The sequence below is a fragment of the Diadema antillarum genome, unplaced genomic scaffold (genome assembly GCF_040938485.1).
Source record: "Diadema antillarum isolate AM-2024a unplaced genomic scaffold, OU_Dant_1.0 scf00000018, whole genome shotgun sequence".
NCBI lineage: Eukaryota > Metazoa > Echinodermata > Echinoidea > Diadematoida > Diadematidae > Diadema > Diadema antillarum.
The window spans coordinates 874,248-889,740 of record NW_027270907.1 but is presented as its reverse complement, the minus strand read 5'-3'; the positions used below and the strand labels follow the sequence as shown (position 1 = coordinate 889,740).

Below are 15,493 nucleotides of genomic sequence, written 5' to 3'. Positions count from 1 at the left end.
AAGTTCAGCACCAATAGTCAACCGATGTCATCTGTATATGGGTGCCACCTAAAAATGACCATTATGGGAGAAATTTCATAACTCGACCATGCGGTTTTGCCACTCCACCGCTCCGATTATCTTGTAGTATTCCTTTAGAAACGGGTGGTGTGGTTTCCCACCACTCTCTGTTCCCATGGGAGTGGAATACGGAAAACGTCAAGGGACGCAATCGCCCGCAGCATCCGTAACTGTCCGTAAGCGGATGTAAGTGTTGTGATACGTTAACTTGCGGTTAATTTCGGATACGATGGACGCAAATGAACGCAAATGGACGGGAGGTAAACATTTTTATAGATGGTCTGCATCCAAGCTACGGATAGTTCCGTTCAGTTACGGATAGTTACGTTTAGTTACGGTTACTTGCGTAAGGCTGCATCAGTGGAGTCCCTCTGCGAAATTTTGAACATTTCAAAATTTCCTTGGGCATTTTTGGCAAAATGCAAAAATCTAAAATTTCTGCAAGATATGCTAATTTGGCCGTGATAGTCACAATAATGTGCATTCTATGACCAATTATTCTACCAAACTTTGTACATTCCTGTTCCAACAGTTACTCCATCTGCATTTACAAGAGAATTTTCATTTCATATAGGTTCATTGAGTATTTAAAGCTCATTTTCAATTCAAAATTCAAAATGGTAGCCATTCTATGCACATGTACAGTATGAATGGCAAAAAAAAATATGCATGGAAATAATTATAGAACAAATTTACTGTAATTCCAGTCCCGTATCTACGCTGTTATAACGTGTTGCATGTGTAATACAAATATGTTGGGTGCCACTTACAATATAGGGGGCCTACATGTCATTCTTCTAAATGCAAAAATTCAAAATGGTCGCTACTCTACTTATTCTCTTGTACAATATGAATAGTAAAAATATACGTGGAAATAGAAACCCCTTTTGCTTTTTTTTTCTTACATGCAGCTACATTGTTTGTTCAGATTTAGTGCTGATCATTATCTGAAGGATGTTCTAAAAAGAATTTTCGTTTGCGGTGCAGAAATCCCAATTTACCACATAAATTAGGATTTTCACTAAGAATATTCTGAATGGAGTTTTGAGCATTTAATATAAGCATTACGATGTATAACACAATTTCATATCTTTTATTTTGTTTCAACAAAGAATATAAGTACACTAAATATCATGTAAAGAAAAAGCAATATACCATCATATTCTACATGCAGGTTAAATATAAAAATGTAATACTAACAAAATATATCAGGAGGCCTAGATGCATAGTGTTTATCAAATAATGTTGAAAATGGAGGGGAAGCCATAGAAAGCAAAGCTTCTGATATGCATTCCCCTAAAACCATTATTAATAAGGTACAGAAAATCATATACAGTACTGTAGAGATACATGGTTGCGGACAAAAACACATCGATTTGGGGGAAAATATGACTGTTAGAGGCATTTTTAGTAAAAGTTGGGAACCGGCCTATTTTGTATAATTCAATTACGCTAAATCCAAAAATTCCGGTTCCCAAGCGAAATTTTAAGTCTAAGAGCATCTAATTTTCATAAACAAAATGGCCGCCAATCTATTGCTTTTTAAAGTGTTTCCATGATTTAATTGTCATGAAATCTCCATAGACATGCAGAAATAGTAATGATTTCAGAAATTAAGGTGCAGAGCCAATAGCTAGGTCATCAACTAATCATAACTATCACTCGCATATGCAAATTACGAAGTGAAATATGCAGATTACGAGTTTCCGCTGATACAGCAATGCCATACCGCATATGCACATGTATAGTACCTATACTTGTTCACTTCTGTTTTTAATCATTTTAACAAGTTATCGGGCAAACAAAAAATACACGGTGTCGTCAGAGTCAAATCCAAATTAAGTCCTGCAATCGATCAATTCATAAGAATTAAATAACACTTATGCAAATATCTATGCAAATTGGTATACAAGAGGATACATATCTAGCAGGGTGACGGGGCGACAATATGTGTCGCAACACCAATTTCCATCTCCACCAATACTATATTATTCCTTTATACATATCAAGATTTGAGACTTCTGCTGATCTCTTTTCACCTGTCGTTTCTGACGCGATCGTGACTGAGAACGATGCTGCGTGTCAGCTGAAAAGGGTTTCCTCTGACTGTGATCACAAAAACGATGTCACTCAAAATACATCACTGGCAACCTGAAGCATGATTTTTTTTTTTTTTTTTTTTTTTTAGGGGGGGGGGGGCACCTGTCTTATTTTTGTTTGCAACTGTAAAACTGACAGTAAATAAGACGAAATGGAAAATAGAAAAAAAATTGAGAGTATCTATGTAATAATGTCGGGTATACACTAGGTGTTAATAGATGTTGCCTGTTGTAACGATAAGAAACATACACAAAAACAAGAACAAGATGATCGTTCGTGTGTGTGTGCGCACATGTGTGCATTGATATTATAGTGTGTACGTGTGAAGTTACTCTCCCTCCCTCCCTCCCCCCCCCCTCACCCCCCCCCCCCCCCCCCATAAACGCCGCGCAAAACGCAATTCAACCCCGGAAAACAGAAACGATAATGTCGAAGCCAGGTGCTGATAAAGGGTTACAACTACTACCATGCAAGTGCGCCGAGATTCGCTCAGTTGGATTCATTGAGTGCGTAGATTCGTATGCTATCACTTGATTAGTTCCATTATTCCTTTAGTGGAATAAGCTCTGGTGTTTCGGCAGTTTCAAGACAGAGATCCCCTGGTGCTCATACAACGTCATTCAGGTCAGAGGACAATCCAAACGATAATAATAATTGTTGCGAGTGAAATCATTTGACGCCCAGGGATCAGCCTCTCCAGTATGTTCGCGTGAACACTTCGTGAGGAAGCTTGTTTTATTCTAGTATGATAACAGGTGATTGAATGTGTTCGAAACTCCGTTCCCGGCCCGTCAGATCGGATCGAGGTGTATAGGACAGGCCTGGGTGTCGCCTTAGTCGCCTTATCTCGTGGGATTAGGTGCAGTGAGCTATTGGGGAAGCTTCAACTTTGATGGTAAAGAGCGCCTTCTCAATCCAGCAGGGATCGACACTCCACTGATGATAAGCCTATCCTCTGTAAACAAGTCACAATGAAGAAAAGACTCTTAGTGTTCGTTGTGTCCTACATTTGCCATCTGCTGATTACATCCTGTGGCGGTCAGAAGTCCAACGATAAGACACTGTCCGACAAAGCGAATGCATTCAAGAAACAGATCGAAGACACCTTCGGCTCGGGGACCGAATCCAACCTTGTGTTTCTGCTCGATTCCTCGGTTAGCGTGAGCTTGACGCACTACAGACAGGCGATTGAATTCGTCCGGCTGACGTCGACCCTTCTCAGCGTGTCTGCCAACGCCACTCGTATCTCGGTCATTTCGTACTCGTATTGCTTGTCCATTCACACCTACATAGACTACATCTCGGCTCCCGGCACCAAGAACAAGTGCACGCTGGACATAGACCTCGACAACGTGCGGTACACACCGGGTGCCACCTGTACGGGTGGTGCCCTGGAGACTGCTGGGACGGTCTTACGAGCTGGACATGGGCGACCAAATGCTCAGGGGTAGGTGTAGAGAGGGATGAAGGGAATATGTGCTGTACACCATATATGCGACGTTTTGTTATTCCGAAGAATCAGTATTCCGAAACACACGAATTCCTTATATCTAGATGTTCGTTAATCCGAAAACGAAATAAGGTTCGTTAATCCCATAGGGAACAAAACTTGAGTAATAAACGAACTTTCGGGATAACAAACCTTACAAGAAAATATTAAGTAGAGGGATGGAGATTGATAAGTGAGTTTCTTTAGTTTGTTTCCCTCTAACAAATGAAATTTGTAAGATCGCAACTGCTGATCTGTACCACATTGATTTGCCGGCAATGACACGATGAACTTTGAACACATCTGACATGTTTGTTAAATTACTGAACATAACAAGCATATTTACACATAATTACGTTACAAACTTTCGAAATAACTATCTGAAACTCTATTTCATTTTGAAATATCCAACCTTCGGAATAACGAACCTTCGGAATAACGGAATTTATTTCATTTTCGGATTGACCAACCTTCGGAATAGGGCAATTCCACAACAAATTTTACTTTCCCTAAAAATCCTAAATCTACAATAATTTGAAAAATATGTGAGCTTCAGGAACAAATTTAGTACAAAATGCTAGAACTCTTTACGTTCTTTTATTTGAGTGGTAATTTGATGCAATTGCAGTGCATTCTTTCCTTTAAAAAACCCATTTTGGGGCAAAATTTTTGATAATTTTTGTAAGAACACACAATCTTCGATTCTCATTATTTCATATTCAGCAAGACTTCAGCATTTGTTTCAAAGCGGTTTATGTTTAAGAATGAACGAAAAAAAGAACACAACACATTAATGGTAGCCATGCATGACATACAAACTGTATTAAAATAGGCATATTGGGACTTTAAAAAGTGTAAAAAGTCCATAACAGTAAAAATGTATTGTCCGTAACGCTGCATTAGTGAACATGTAGAGTAAATGCTGAATGTCTTGTACACAATTATCAATCTACAATTTAAACAAGACCTGAACATTTATTTCAGAAGAAAATTCCTCTTACTTGATGCTCTGATTCATAAATTTCTCAACATTTCCACATGGAGGTAAATAATCGTGTCCAAAAAAAAAAAATGTAATGTCTGTAACGGCAAGCATTTTGTGTATTATCTACCAAATGATTTATAGTAACTAATCTAAACTCGGCCTCTTAACATTTCAGGGTGACTTGATTAGAAAAAAAAAAAACATGAATGGATTAGGAGTGATTACCCTGAGTTGCCAAAATAGCCCACAAAGTCACACACAAATAAAAAATCTCTAAGTGTAATGTCCGTAACGATGCCCAATAACGACTGATGGTGGTGGTGATGGTGGCAGTTTTTGGGGGTATGGTTGTGTATTTTGTCTGTGTGTGTGTGTGTATATTGTGTGTGTAATTTGTGTGTGTGTATGTGTGTGTTTGAGTGGACAGAATGTGGACAGGGATGAGTTTGAGGTGGGAAGAGTGCTTGTATGGGGTGGTGGTGTCTATGTTTCGGGGTGTATAAAAAATAGACAAGAGTGGGTGAAGGGTTACGATTTTAACGTAAAAAAAAAAGATGCGGATTTCGTTCGATTAATTGATGTATGATTTAAACGAATTAAGGTTACTGCAGGCTTTCCTGTCATGCTGTCCTTTTTTTGTGTGTGTGTGCGCGATATAGAAGAAGTTTTTTCGTTTTTACAGTTTGATCAAGTTGATGAAGACGAATTTTGCATTGTAAGACTTATATTTAATTTTGTATTGCAATACTGTTAAATACTCATTTGTAAATTTTGTTTAGATTTTGTTTGTTTTTGTGTATATGAGTCTACAAGAAATAATTTTGTATTCGTTTTACGGTGAAGACGATGGTGATATTGAACGAAATTCGAATGAAAAATATCATTTTAAAAATATAATTAAATATGATAATCATAATTATAATTAAATAATAATAACATTTTTTTTTAATATAAAAAAAGTAAGTGGAGGGAATGTGGGTTTAGTTTTACAGCAGAGACTGAGCAATTGACAGTGATTGAGGAGGACATCCCAATACTCTTGTCCATAATATATTTTGCATAATCATACTTATATTTTACACTGCTCAAGAGATAATAGCACGTCCAAGGAGAAGCTGGGTTTTTTCTATAGTTACTGATATCTTCGAAGTCCAAACCATGACTATCAAATTTTGTGCAGTGTGTTTGCGCATGTGTTTGTTTAAATGTAAATGAAGACCTGAATATAAGAACGACCCAAGTCCAATTTTTGGCCAAATTCAGTTTGACATGGGAAATTGTAGCTTATGCATGGACTCATCTTGTGTATAAATGATGAATCCTAATTACCCCGGAAGTGCCTGAAATAAATGAGTTAAATCTTATATCAATGTAAGAATGAAGGACTTGGGTCATTCTTACATTCATATTATAGCGCCCTCTCCCGTCCTTCTCTCATCTCTATAGCAGAATATCATGCATATGAATCAAAGAACGACCCAAGTCCATCACACAAAATGGCCTCTCCACAATTAATGTAAACGTTAATTGTCATAATAATATATGTTCTTATTTGTATATGCAATGTTGCCTTCCCATCACAGTTGAATAAAATATTATTGGACAAAATAAAGAAGATATGAAGTTTTTTTAAGTTTACTCGAAATGGTCTTCCATGGACTTGGGTCGTTCTTATATTCATATACTCAAATACAGTATAAATACATGTGCATTGAGTGAATGCAGTGTGAATATTGGTAGAACACATCGGCGAATTTTGAGGAAAGTCTGACAATCAGTATTTTTTTTTTTTTTTTTTTTAGTTTTGGTGTAGCCATGATGGATGAGAACATACCTACAGTTACAAAGATACAAAGAAAAATAACGAGAATGCCACAAAATGTATTTTTTTTTAAATGAAAAGTACACATTCCCTCGATTCATCATCTTACAAAAAGTAAAAAATCTGAAGCACCTCTCAACCAAAACAAAGCAATCCCTTTAAGAATGATATCATTTCTCCTGCTTTCTGAAAGAGGTAAGTCAAGTGCTCTTTCATTATTCTAGAAAATGAAATTTTGCAGAATTCTCTCTATAATTCTTTGCATCGTTTTCCACACTTGACGTCATTAAAATCTCATTCTGCAATTAATTGCAGCACCAAAACTTTGAAAATTCGTAAGTTTTGAATGGATTATAAGATTTTCCTCAAACTTGAACTGGTGTCTTTTACTAATGTTTCTGCATTTTTATTTCAATACAAATCGATTAGATTTAGGTGTGAATGCACAGCAAGCATAAACATTCAACATAATTCAAAAATTGAACATACATACAATGTACATCAACGTAAAGACTCAATTTGTTAGAATGGTCTTGCTGAGTTTGGCTGTTGTTCTCTCTAGGTCTCTCTCCATAATCCTATGAATTATATGCAATGACTTTTGAGTCCTTTTTCGCAGATTCCCCCTCTCCATTGAAGGAAGTGCTTGACTTGTGCGAATTGCTACTCGCGTTTCGTTTAAAGAGGGCTGCCGGGCTATGGAAGACTTTTGTTTTGCTGAATCAGCAAAGAAATAAAAAATCGCCAATCAAAATCTACTACTCACGAGTCATACAACCCATTAGTTCGACACTAAGCTAACAAGGCCCAAGAAATCGACACATTAAGCCCCGTGTTGTATCTGTCGAATTTGTAGGCTGTGTCGATCTCGTGGGCTGTGTGACTCGTGAGCTGTATGACTCATGGACCTGTTTTCAATGTCGAACTCGTGGGCTGTATGACTCTATGACTGTCGGCCTATAGGATAACCCCGTTGCGACTGTGGAAGAGTTCAGCATTGCAACAGTTGCATCGAGTAATAAACAGTGGCAGATCGCCAACCCGGCAAAAGATTGCACGTAATATTAATGCTCCCTTTGTGAAGTCGATAGACATTTTTAGATGAAAAGAGTTGTGTTCTGTTCATGGATGGTGTTTCTGTTATATCATAGTAAAAGCAAAGTCCTAGCCGAACGCCATCCCGTTGACCAGTAGATTAATAACTGGGAAGATTTTATGCAAATTCAGCATTATACTTTCTAAAAAAAAAAAATGACGATGGGCCGCATAGCACATGATGACCACGGCCTTCCTTGCACTTTCTGCAATCTTGTCTCATATCAGAGTCATTATTCTGCTGACCGACGGTGTGTCCAATGATGGCAAACGACCCGGCGTCATCGCCGATCAGCTCAAGAGGGGAGGTGTGGTCATTTTCTCAATCGGAGTGGGGCGTTCTGCGGGTGATTTTGAACTGGAACTGAGGAGCATTGCGACATCCGACGAACACGTGTTCTTGCTCTCAGATTTTGGCGACATCAATTCGTTTGGTTCGGCGGTCAAACAAGGTGTCCATTCTTCTTGATTACACTCTTGAATTCGTTATGATCGTTTCAAACGTCGATGTGATTTTCGCTTGCTTTTCCATCTCAACAAATGATTGATTAAGCTAAAATTGCTCAATTTCTTTAATATCGAGTCTGAATTATTGAACTCCGTCAAAAAATCAAATCCATCTGTCTTTCATTTTTTTTCATGTTTCTGTTAAAGTCATCCTTTGAATTTCTTTCCACACCATGTATGCTTTTTCTAAACACTTCCTCGAAAGAATAATTTTCAAATTCAAAGGGAATTCATCTAAAATGAATATGTGACGCGGTGATTGCAGAAACTTTTATCGTGCATCAAATTAGTACTGTAGCTTGAAAAGAAATTAAGAATTTATGTTAAGTATGTAAGCTAACTGTAATTCGCCGATATGGCTGGATTAGAAGTCTACAATATCTCATGATATCACCGAAGTGGATGAAAATAATAAGGAGAGAAATCAACATACGAAGAGTAAAAACAGATATATATTTTTTTCTCTGAATTTGAGATATTTTAGGTTCAATCTGCCGAAAAGCAAAGGAAATAATAAAAATAAAATTTATGTGGTAATCCAATGATGTCTTCAAGAATTCTTGTTATGCATGGAGTGTACTGTCATTGAAAATGTTTTTATCTTTCTCTATTTGATGATGAACTTACTTTCAAAAGATTGAAAACGGCGTTTATCTGTTTTTTTAATCAATGTTGTCATAATTATGATAATTTTATAGAATAATGAAAAGAGCACTCGACTTACCTCTTTTTAAAAAGGACAAGGGCTATATTTATTACAATTAACATCATCTGCATTAAGAAGTAGAGTAAATTTGTTACATTTAATGTCCCCCCCCCCCAAAAAAAAAAAAAAAAAAAAAAATCTATATTTTTTACTAATTATTGCCATACCTTTGCGACGTCACGTTTCCTTGTAGTGTTCCCATCCAATGATGACTTTACATTTAAAAAAAGCTAAAGATGCGTTACATTTGAACGACTTGTCCAAATTTCATTAAAATGCACTGATTTGTTTCATAACCTTTTTTCATGCACTAAATTCACATGTTTCAATCTCACCCCATCGATAAGAGATTAAACGAAGTGTCGAAACTGGCAGAGTACATTTACTTTGAACATTTTACGTTTGAACATTTCACCTCAAACATAACACAGACGGAGTACAACTCTAACGTGGAAGATAGCAGGTGATCATACATTAAATGCAGTTTATCATCGTTGAAATACATTTTTGAAACAAATAATAGAGCAGGTTCACAAAAGTTCATACTGTTGAAGTGACAAAGGGGCGTGGAAGGAAGTGTTGATTCACGGAGGCTCTGCTGTCCAGCAGTGGTCCGAATTGTGGGTGGAACCCCGTTCCATACTGAATTCTGAAATCCTCATAGACTTGATACACAGGCCACCAGGTTCCCGTATGGAACGGGTTAAAATGGGAAACAGAATTTAAACACACAACATACAGTGTAAGGGTATGGGGAAGGTGCATCACTTTAAAGCATATACATTCTCTGCGAAAAACGGATAGTACTTACTAAAATTGGGCAAATCTACTCTTATTTAACATCGACCTTAAGAGTAGGGGGTGGTTTTCTGAAGTACATAGTAATCTCTGATTGATTGATTGATTGTGATAAACGAAAAACATTGATTTTTTTTCCCGCTTTAGTCAGTCTCGTAGTCAGTCTCATCATACGACATTGTACGAGTATGGCTTCTAGAATTCTCTTAGATCAAAATCTTCTTGAAGAGAACTCCACATGATTTTAGACTTTGCATTGGATATATATTTTTGGTTATACTAGGTAGAGAGTTTCAGAATTCATAGTGATTGGCATGAGGAATAAGAATGTTTTCACAGTTCTTTACAAATCGCAATGAACGAAGATGATGACATAGCAGCTTCACACCAGAATGAATTGGCGATTGCATGGGTGCTCAAGAAAGCAGAACAAAAGAAGAAAGCATTCATACATGTAGTTCTACACATGTAAATTTTTTAAGCACGTGGTATTGTAACAGAATCTGATTGCTACATTACTGGAATAGGTGAGCCTATTAGGTCCTCATCCTTTTTCAGTGTAAAATGTGGGTTTTTTTTTTCTTCTTCTTCTTCTTCTTCTTCTTCTTCTTCTTCTTCTTCAGAGTATTGGTTTATCTGCCTTGGGACCACAATGAATTTCTCGTATCTGTACATTACACCATGGAATTCTGTACTTCACGATGTAGAGTTACATAAATTGTCTGGAATTCCCCTTTGACTTAAAATCTTTTTAACGCTTCTCCATCAAAAGATGTCAAGGATAACAACGCCCTCTACGAACAGGTGGACATAGCAAAGTGTTACAATAACGACACAACTCAGTGTGACGGCATGGGGAACTGCTGCGGTCAGAATGCTGCGTGTTCGTGCGCTACCAGGAGCGGCTCAATCGCATGCACCTGCGAACCTGGATACACTGGGGACGGCTTTAGCTGTAAAGGTAGGAAGAAACTGTATGCCTTTGTGTCTCACTAATTGAAGTCCTACATAATTATGACTAGTTCGATAGCAAAACGAGTCAACTCCATTTTTGTTAATTTGAGATATTTGAGGATAACGCTGCTATCTAACAAAGGTTTTTAAATATGACTTCAAAACGTATTTCTTGTTATTATAACGAGGAGATGTCACTAGGATAATTTTACTCTGCTCTATGGTATGATAGGCTTACTTTAATATTATTGTGTAAAAATGGTGCTTGTCCCGATTTGCATTCAAACTCTTCATATGCTTTCATAATATATATCTAAAAATGCCTCTGACGAAAAAAACAAAACAAAAAAAAAACTTTAAGGTTGAGGTAGCAGGGCCTAGAGATAATCAACTTAATCCAGATTTACCAAAATTAGAAAAAACATTCCAAATATGATTTGAAAGAGAGAAGCACATTTGCTGAACATTTTGTCTGTCTAAATATATCAGTGCGTCGAATTGTAACAACTCGATGCGATAAACATAACCTGTTCTGTTATACGTCTTTGAGTAAGACTGTTTATTCACGATGCCCTTCCCCCTATATTTCTGTGCTTGTAATATGCGTGTTGTTTACTGTGGAAACATTGATTGCCTACAAATACCACTTCAATTTATTACTACTACTACTCGTAGTACTACTACTCGTACTACTACTACTACTGCTACTACTACTCCTACTAGTACTACTACTATTACTACTCGTACTACTACTACTACTGCTACTGCTACTACTGCTACTACTCGTACTACTACTACTACTGCTGCTACTACTACCACTACTACTACTACTACATTGTACTACTATTTTTAACTAGCCTTGCTAGAAGTCACCGTACGAGTTGTCCAAGGGTAACGATAATCGTTATACGAAGAGATGCTTGGTGGTACAAAACTTCAAAATTGCGTTAAACAAATACATACTGCTACTGAACGTTTTCGACGTGCACTCTTCGGAGTAGAAACCGCACGTATGAAACAGGAAGCGCGAACATAACAATATCGTTAATCGTTATACTGTTGGGTGATTGAGCGCTACAAAGTGATGGAAAAGAGCTATAATTCTTCTCACATACATAGATTGCATCACTGTCTGCATTATTTTTTTCTATTTATTATTATCTCTCTTTGTTATCATTGTACTGCCATCGATCTACTCCAGTGGACCGTTTCTGTAATGTTAAACAATTCATGGGTGGTTTTTTCCCCCTAAAGCCTCGTAATAAAGCATTGCATTACCGGCCCCATCCCATTAAGTTTTGTAGGTAGTAATTCACTAAGTTGTTGCTGGGTGGGGCAAGCTTTGTGTTTGCTAAGGGCAACTTTTATAAACAAAGCATGCATAAAATCTGCATACATTGCAGAACAGGTCTATATAAAGCTCAAAGACACGCTCGGGTTGGTAAGATTGATAACAAGTGGTGGCGCTCCCTTCAGTTTGCCCGCAGGGTACGTACAAGTCGTCGTATGGCAACCATCCGTGTACCCCGTGTCCAGCCCACTCCTCAACAGTCTCCACGGCTAGCACGGACCGCATGGACTGCCAGTGTGACCGGGGTTACGTAGAGGACACCGGTATTAACGGAAGCACCTGCCAACGTGAGGTTCCTTCCATCATAGCAACAACGCTATCATTCTTTTTTATGTCACATATCGATGGTTTAGATGTAGAAACTCTGTTTCCAGCACGATCAAACGTACGCGAAGATTTGTCGCTGACCTCCAGCGACCAGGGAGGTGAGCCTCTCACCTCCATGCAGCGACTAAACATTTCTGGCGACTATCACAACCAATCGGGGACCACACCCCAATATTTTGATCGGCAACTGGTTGCTGACTGGCTACCGACCGGCTGTTAACCGGTTACCCACCATTGGCAAACCATTTGACTACCAGTTGGAGAGTGCATGCTTTGCCAACGGTTTTCGAACAACAACAAATTTAATTAATTAATTTAATACTTGTTTATTACTTGTTTATACTTGTTTTGAAATAAACCAATCTTATTCTTTTCGCAGATCATAAGCATATGACCACACTTGTAAACAACACTTACATGTTAATTAGTCAGATGTTGCGATGTGCTAAGTATTAATGGGAGATTTGTAAGATGATATTCTTTTCTTTCTTATCAAATGTTTTCAACTTAGCTGCTGAGTGCCCAGCGTTCAATATTACCGCCAACGACACATCCATATTAATGATACCTCCCGACTGCCCAAGCACTTTCGGCAGCACCTGTACGTTTCAGTGCAAACAGGGGTACCGGATCGTGGGTGCAGACACGAGTTCCCGTTGCCTGGAAACTGGGGATTGGTCGGCCACACCCCCTACGTGTGAGAGTAAGTGCACCGTTGAAAATGTTTCTTCACGATGGTTGTGGGATTATCAGTAAGATGGAGAAAGATTAATTATTCATGCAGGCAAGGAAAATAAAACCTGAAAAAGGACATACCAAGAAGGTATCTTCCCCGGACAAACATATCGTACTTATAGTTGCGTGGGTTATATTTTTCTTTAGATGAAAAGTCTCTAAATAATATCTTAGATAAAAGGTCTTCACTGTTACACCAGTTAATGACGGCATATTTTGCTTTGTTTTTGTTTTCGATGAAAACTTGCCAAAAGAGGAATGAGAAGCCGCATTAAAGGTGAGGTAAAAATAAATATAAAGAGGTCAGATAGAATTCGATCAATTTGGCAAGTGCCTGTTCAAATTATCTTGTTGTCTGTTCAAATTATCGTGCTCAAGAACTTGCTCACATTCTAGCAATAATTTAGAATGCTTTCAACAATTTCAATTTTTACTTCAAGTTGGAAGAATCACCATTCAGTATAAGAATTCCTTGCCAGCATTTCGAGCAAATGGGCGACCTTTTGTAATATTATTATAATTGTTATTATCACCGTTCTTATATAGCGCATAATACCTTTGGCAAGGTCTCTATGCGCTTAATATATTTTCAAAACCTCCCATGAGTGCGGCATTAAAGAACAGAATGATGTTAAATGTACTCATCAATTTATTCATTTTATCGTCGATAACTATTTTCATGTGGTAAAACGTGAGCAGAAATTACTTGCAGCGACTTGCCCAAGCCGGAGAACGGTGAAAGTGACTGTGACACGAATGATAACAGCATCGGGACCTTGTGTACCCTGAGATGTGACGATGGGTACCAGCTGGAGGCTTCAGGAGTCGATATTACCACCTGTCGGGAGACGGTCCCTTTTGCCACTGCCGAATGGGACGACCCGCTTGGTGCTTGCCAAAGTGAGGAGTGATACGATCTTTGTTGGAAGTACTGTAGTATTAAAGTTGTGAGAAACGTTGTATTGTTTCTTTCATTCTCCCAAATAGCCTAACGTGTGGACAGTACATTTAAATATCTTTTCTCTTGTATATTTTAGGATTCAGAGCTAGAGAACACTTTTGATCGTATCACACTTCTGGAGAAGTGGAGCTTGCGAACCGTATGATTTATACCGAAGCTTGGTGATAGTATTCAAGGTGATCGTCACTATGAATAGAATGAAAATTGTTTCTTTTATTCACCCAGAAACCAAATATCTGGGCAGTTTGTTCAACGCATGCCACTAATTTACTTGTCAAGTTTAAGGTTCATGGCTGGTGCACACTTTGAAAAATATAACCTCTCGAGAAATGAAGATTGCTAGTCTTATGCTTTGTGCATTTTGCTCAATGACCATCGGACTTGAATTCGAACCTATGCCAGGTCTAGTGTCCAATAGCCATGTATTTCATCCACACACAATCTTTTGTAGCCAGGAGTACAAATTTGATGAAATATAAATAGTCCGATTGTCAGTAAAGAAAATGATACGTTTTGGAATGTTGAAACGTTATAACACCATGTATAGTAGATGAACTGGGTCTATATCCTTTGTTTGTTTGTTTGTTTTTGCAGTTCTCAGAGGGAACTTGCCATCCAAGTAATAATCAATACTTCCGTCATTGTCTTTACTTGTATATCATGGATTTAGCCAGCCCCTCACGCATGTTTTCGCCCTATATCCACCACCAGACAACACATACCTTATTCCATCTTCTCTACCCCCCCCCCCCTCTCTCTCTCTCTCTCTCTCTCAGAGATAGCCTGCCAAGGGCTCACGGTTACATCTCCGATGACTATTAGACCAGTGGTCTGCCAGAGCTCTCCCAAGTACGGTCATGTTTGTTCCTATGGTTGTCAGACCGGTTACATACTGAACGGCACTGAAGAGGCCTTCATCAACACGACGTGTCTTGCGAATGGAACTTGGTCCAGCATTCCTCCGATGTCCTGTGAAGGTAAAACTTTTGAGAGCCACTGATCATTCAATATTGATTAATTGATTGATTGATTGATCGATTGATTGATTGATTGATTAATTGATTGATTGATTGATTGATTGATTGAATGATTGATTGATTGAGTTTTGTATTTGTTCGCCTTGTTGCTCTCCATGAAAGCCAAGGTATATATCAATAGGGACTAGCATATAGTATTTCAAATCCCCGGAGAGCAATTCCATGCATATCTCTAATGTGTGATCAGCTGTAGCCCCACGCGCAATATTGCACCAACATGTCTAAAATGGATAGATATGGAGAAGAGATGGAAATTTCAGAAAGGAAAACTTATGTTTGACATTCTGAATGATTCTGCCCCTGTATATCTGCAGAGTATGTTTTCAGCTGCCATGAGTGTACATCGATACAGTACGAGAAACGCTCAAAGTAGAGGTCTAGTTGTACCCAAAGTAAAAACTGAAAGTGGCAGAAAGGCATTTTCTTTTGATGGTGCAATACTTTGGAATAGTTTTCCAAGTGAAGTGAGAAATGCTCAAACAAAGCAAACATTTTGTACTCAGTTTCTGAAAAGTCGGCAATATTAAGATGCTGTATTGGTGATTATCATATACAAGATTACATTT

General features: G+C 38.0%; 1 protein-coding gene across 1 annotated transcript; it reads left to right on the top strand.

Moving 5' to 3' along the window:
* The first annotated feature begins 3,131 nt into the window (after positions 1-3,131).
* LOC139727817 (sushi, von Willebrand factor type A, EGF and pentraxin domain-containing protein 1-like) lies at positions 3,132-13,840 on the top strand. The gene is made up of 6 exons (XM_071638793.1): positions 3,132-3,607; positions 7,780-8,003; positions 10,335-10,523; positions 12,053-12,154; positions 12,706-12,897; positions 13,629-13,840. The coding sequence occupies exons 1-6, from the start codon at positions 3,132-3,134 to the stop codon at positions 13,838-13,840; spliced, it is 1,395 nt and encodes a 464-aa protein (XP_071494894.1).
* Positions 13,841-15,493: the final 1,653 nt, after the last annotated feature.